The 5,604-nt window shown below is 43.4% G+C and overlaps 1 protein-coding gene across 2 annotated transcripts in view; it reads right to left on the bottom strand.

Moving 5' to 3' along the window:
* Nucleotides 1–5,604, bottom strand: part of Sorcs3 (sortilin related VPS10 domain containing receptor 3) — a 664,579-nt gene that overhangs the window by 108,613 nt on the left and 550,362 nt on the right. For both annotated transcript variants that reach the window (XM_008845711.1, XM_029569661.1), the window contains exon 11: nucleotides 4,730–4,832. In XM_008845711.1, coding sequence (XP_008843933.1) covers nucleotides 4,730–4,832 — 103 coding nt within the window. The remainder of the gene's footprint in view (nucleotides 1–4,729; nucleotides 4,833–5,604) is intronic.

The following is a 5,604-nucleotide window of genomic DNA, read 5'->3' as shown; positions in this document are numbered from 1 at the left end:
TATCTGTGTTACTGTCTGCTGTGTTGTCGGCACCCCCATCCAATCCCCACTACTTGCCCTTCTGGTGGATCTAGTCAGCCTATCTAGAGGTCTTTGTTTTAGGAGGGTCAGCTGTTCCTCGTCTAGCAGCAACCAGTTGTCAATATTCCTTTCAACTGTAAATATAAAAATTTACAGCCAGTTTTGAAAGAGATGCATTTTAGCTCAGGAAATTGGTTATGGAGTATGTTAGAGCTGTAATGAAATGCTTCTTCTTCTAAAAAAATTATATATATATATAAATTGTTGGAATGGAGCTTTCTGGTTTCTCCAAGGGGTGGGGCCCACTGGGAAGAATTGACTGAGGAGAGTTAGCTGCAGACGGAGGGGCTTTTGAAGCCATCTTGGAACAGGAGCAGCACCAAGCAGCAAAAATGGCCCCAGTGTCTCGCCTCTGTGGACATGAGAGGAGACGTTTACCAACCTGGGGCGAGACTGCAGGCCCATGAAGCGTGGGAGAAAGCTAATGGAAACTGTGGGTGGGGTCAGAAGCGAACTGGACCAGCAGGCCACTGAGCCACAGAGCACAATGGGGCACCTGGTCTTTGCCTTTTTGTGGAGTGCTGGGTGTTCGTCTTTGTAAGTTACTCTATTCCCCCTACCCAGTATATAGACTACAGAAAAATTCAAATAAAGATATGTTATATGGTTTGTCTACTGGCACCAGGAGCAAAGGACCCTAAGAGAACTCGGGCAACAAACTGGCATAGCATCAGCAGGATAAAGAAACCAGAGCCTTGGGGATGTGGGTTTGGGGCAGCAGTGCCGTTCCTGCCACAGCAACAGCAGGTCAGCTGGGTTCAGATTCCCAAATCCCGGAGCAGCTGGCAGGAATCCAGGGCAGAGAGCAATCAAACCCCATACATTTAATGGGGTTAGCAATAGTCACGTGGGTTATACAATGGATTATAAAATCTGTAACTAAAAAGGAGCCAGCCACTCAGAAGCTTGGGCCAAAGCAGTATTGTAAATGTGGGGAAACAGCCCAATTATGGGCATATGAAGATTTGTTAAAGGTAATAGAGAGGCTAGAAAAACTTTTACAAGCCTGGGACACAAGTAGAGAACCCAGAGAGGGGACGTGGCCACTTTACAAAATAAAAGATTTGCCCAAGGCAGAGGAAGCTAAAAAGGCAGGGTCAGTTGCAGAACTTGAGAGAGAGAAAAAAATGGGACATTTTAATTTGTGTAAGGTCCAAGGACTCCTAAAAAAAGACAGATAATAATGAAAAAGGAAACAACCTAAAAATGAAAGTGGCTAAGGCTGCCCCTCAGATTCAACCTTTGATACAAAAGGGAAAAAAGCTAACAGTGCTGTAGATAGGAAATACTCCAGGCTGGAGCTGTTAAACTAGGAAAAACTTATAAGCAAGCCATCAAAGAGCCCCTTACTTTGTGGCTCCTGAGGGTATGGGACATGGGAGCAAATAACATCAGTCTAAGTCCTTCAGAACTTCATACCTGAGTTCTATAACCACCCATCAGTCCTTGCGATATAGGCTGTTCAACCTAGGCCAGTGCAGCAGGGAGCAGTCCTTAATGGGGTGGCTGGTTGATGGCATTAAAGATACATGCTTCATCATAAAGGGAGACTAACATGATTAGCAGGGGCTGGGGGACTAGGAAGGAGGGGCAGGCATTACTGAGAGAACTAGGTATGAAAAAAGCAATATATGATGTCCAGTTCACTGGGCCAGATAAGACTGTGTTCATCAGAGATATAAAGGAAGGCTTAAGTCAACTGGGACCTCAAGAATAGTATGGAGCTTTAATGGTTTTGCTAAGCCCTTTAATAGGACAGGATCTTTGTAAAGTGAGAGAGGCTTTAGCAGATCTAAGCGATTCTGACCAACATGTGAAACACATCTGCAGAATAACAGAACACCCTACAAGAGAAGAAATGGTCCGTTTGGGTCACTCAGAGACAAATATGGCAAAACTTATGTTGAGCCCAAATTCCCAAAGAAACAAATTAATGGAAAACCAAATTCGGTACTAAGAGTTTCTAGAAGGCTCTAAAAGCAGAACCACAATTTACAAAAGGCATTCAAAGGATAGAAACTATTCCAAAGGTGGTTAAAAATCCCCAAAGATTAAATAAGTTACATTTATCTTCTGATAAAGGCTATACTAAGGGTGGAGGCAGTTTTTCCCACCAAGGCCTCCCCAGCAGCCAAGTATGATCAATGGAGAGATGACAGACATGGCTACGGTCAGTAGTCAGACCAGGGACTGCCTGATTCAGGGAACCAACAGGTGCAACAGGGACAGGAGAAACCCCTGCCTCCTTAGCCAAGTGCAGGGTCAGGCAGAATACGAAGAGACTCCATGTAAAATCCCCAAGTGTGAAATTACTCCAAAGGGATAACTAAACATAGTAAAGAACTAAACAAATTAATGCCTCGTACCCATACTATGGTACCTAACAAAGATCTCTGAAGAAAATAGCTAATATAAATGGGAAAAAACATTCCATGCTGTGTTAGGCCTTGTCTATAATTGATTTAATATATAATGTTAACCTTCCTTTGAGTGTTTTACAGATGTGAAACCCATTTGAAAGATACCTAAAGAAACAAAGGCCAGCTATAGCTGGAAGATTCTTGGGAGGTTTTTTGTTTGTTTGTTTGTTTTTGTTTTTAATGGTTGGGTAAGATAAAAACAGAGGCTCCCAACCTATACAACTGTTAAGAAAATACCAGGGGTGGGTTGCCCCCTATGAGATGTTGGTCAGAGAGAGATCCTGGAGGTCGACGAATTCACCAAAACTCCATACCACTGAATGGATGACGTTCATAATACCAGAAGGTGCTATGCAGATTGTTTGGGAAAAAAGGATCCCCTATGATTCTACTCAACAATGGACCCTGTGTGCTGCACACTATGGACATGCCCAGCAATGCCTGCAAGTGCAATAATGGCTCAACTAACATAGGTACAACTGACAAATTTCTAATTGGATAAGGCCCACTTCAAAGGGGTGGAACACATGTCTGGTGCTGTAGACCAGGCCAACCCCCTATGTTGTGAAGGGATACAGGCCCTAGCGGGGAAGCCATTACAAGTACACTGTTTAAAGAATATAGTGCACCTACTGGGATATCTTCTAGGTATTTGTATTTACACTCATGTTTGTTGAGATGTGTCTACAACCTTCCATTTGTCTTTAAGTAGAAGAAACACCACTGAGATAGATCAATGGCCACAGCTTGAAGATGAATAATGGGGAGGCCCCAGAAGTCACTATCTCACCATGATACAAGAGAGATCACCCTACATCTGTCACTCCCTCCGAGGTTCAGGGACCTTAGAGGAAGATTGTCAGAAAGACTGTAAGAGCAGAGGAAAGGGGGGAGTGTGTCCCAAGTGGCCTAGTTCCTCTGAGGGGCAGGACCTGCTGTGGAGAATTGACTGTGGAGAGTTATCCGTGGAGGGAGGGGCTTTTGGCTCCATCTTGGAACAGAAGCAGAGTGGAAAAAATGGCCATGGTGTCTTGCCCACGTGGATGTGAGAGGGTGCATTTACTGACCTGAGGCCAGACTGCGGGCCCGAAACGCATGGGTGAAAGCTAACGGAGACTGTGGGCAGGGTGCAGAAGTGGTCTGGAATGGTGAGCCACCAAACCACAGAGTGGAACAGGGCACTGGGTGTTCACCTTTTTGTGGAGCACTGGACGTTCACCTTTGTAAGTTACTCTATTCCCCCTACCCAGGATATAAACTGTGAAAAATTCAGATAAAGATGTGTTATGTGGTTTGTCTAGTGGCACCAGGAGCAAGGGGCCCTAAGAGAACTCTGGTGACAAACCCATTATCTAGAAGATCTATAGGTGAGAGTGTGGTACTGATGAACAGAGGTATGATTTCAGAAAGCCACTTTGAGTTTATCTACTTTCATTGAAAAGGAAATATTATTTTTATGTGTATGAGTGTATTGCCTCCATGTTCTGCAAAGCTCATGGAGGTCAGAAGGGGGGTGTCAGATTCCCCTGGAACTGGAGTTACAGTCAGTTGTTAGCCTCCATGTAGGTGCTGGGAATCCAACCCAGGTCCTCTGCAAAAGCAGTCAGTGCTCTTAACTGCTCAGTCACCTCTCAAGCCCTAACTAGAGCTCTATCTTCTAAGATTAAAAGTATGCACTGCACTGCTTTATACCAACAATGTGTTCCTAAAAAGGTGTATGCAAATCAAATAAATGCTAATCAGAGCACATTCTCCCCAGAGACTTTCATTTTCCTATCAGAGTTGCTTTATCTTCACTTCTGATCAATGTCCAGCGGACAGTGCTTCCAACAATGCAGCCTGAAGTTTTTCTGCCCTTTCCCCAGGCTCTCTGCCAACTGCTTAATCATGTGTAAACAAACCTTTACATGCACCAGAAACCCCCTGATTAAAAACAGCCCCGGGGGGGTGAAACCCTTTGTAAAGTATCCTCTCTATAAAGAGAAGGCTGCCCTACCTGATATACAGTATGTTTTCTTAAGGTGAGAAGTCCCCATTACAATCTCTCTGACAAGAAGGCTGTTTTTTTTTTTTTTCTAGAATTGTAGGATGAGCTTTGGGGATACAAGATTCTGGCACATTTTCTAAGAAGTTTCCATCTAATGCTCAAATAAGTACATAATCAATAAATAATAACATTATTCCAGAAGGCCTTGGTAAGGAAGAAGCTCAAGGAGTGTTGTCCTTACCTGTGGCCACCACAAGTCCCGGGGCTGTCTCCTTGCTGGAGATCCTTCCTGAGGAATATGGGTTTTCAGAGAGCTGCAAGTGCAGGTGTAAGGAGCAAAAGGGCTAAAATAAAGAAGAAAATCACTTACTCCAGGAAACTCCTGTCATACCCTTAGCCTTGCCCTGTAAGACATGGAGCTTCCAGATACCCAGTCTCCATAAACTGCAAAGGATCAGATAATAAGCCTCAGACCTATGTCTGCCTGATACAGTTTTCATATTAGACGTTGCCCTGAGCATCGTTTGTGATCCCTTCCTTCCACCTGCCCTGCCTCTGTTCCCTATGCCTGCCCTCTCATCTTCACACCTTCTGTCAAGGTCTATTTCACAGCTGACTTTAGGAAGACTCCTGGGCCTTTCTTTCCCACAAGATGACAACATGTTTCCATATCTGATGATAACCATCTAACTCTACTGCTTAGAGCTCTAAGGAGCCCCCAAGAGGATTGAAAGAGGAAATTACATGACATAGGCCAGATCCGCTACCATCTTCCTCAGCTATTATTTCTATTTCTATGTTTTATGTATTGTGCTCCTAATTTTTAATTTTATTTGCATTTTACCTAAAACAATTTAAGCCATTATCTGAAATTCATCTAAATTTAAGTTTTCCATTTATTTCTCCATGCTCATTGTGGCACTATTGAAAGGACTTGGGGATATACAGAGATATAACCTATAAAAGGAAAATAAATGAGATGAAGACAAATTGAGAAGAAGAGAATTAGATTAAGAGAGTAAGATGAAGCCATCACCAAGATTTAATGGAAGGAAAAGACTCAGTCAATCAATCAATCAATCAGTCAATCAATCAATCATGATATGAGCTGTTGCT

Source organism: Nannospalax galili, unplaced genomic scaffold (genome assembly GCF_000622305.1).
Source record: "Nannospalax galili isolate Female #2095 unplaced genomic scaffold, S.galili_v1.0 scaffold161, whole genome shotgun sequence".
Classification (NCBI taxonomy): Eukaryota; Metazoa; Chordata; class Mammalia; order Rodentia; family Spalacidae; genus Nannospalax; species Nannospalax galili.
Note: the sequence above shows the minus strand (reverse complement) of the source record. Positions and strands in the feature narration are given on the sequence as shown.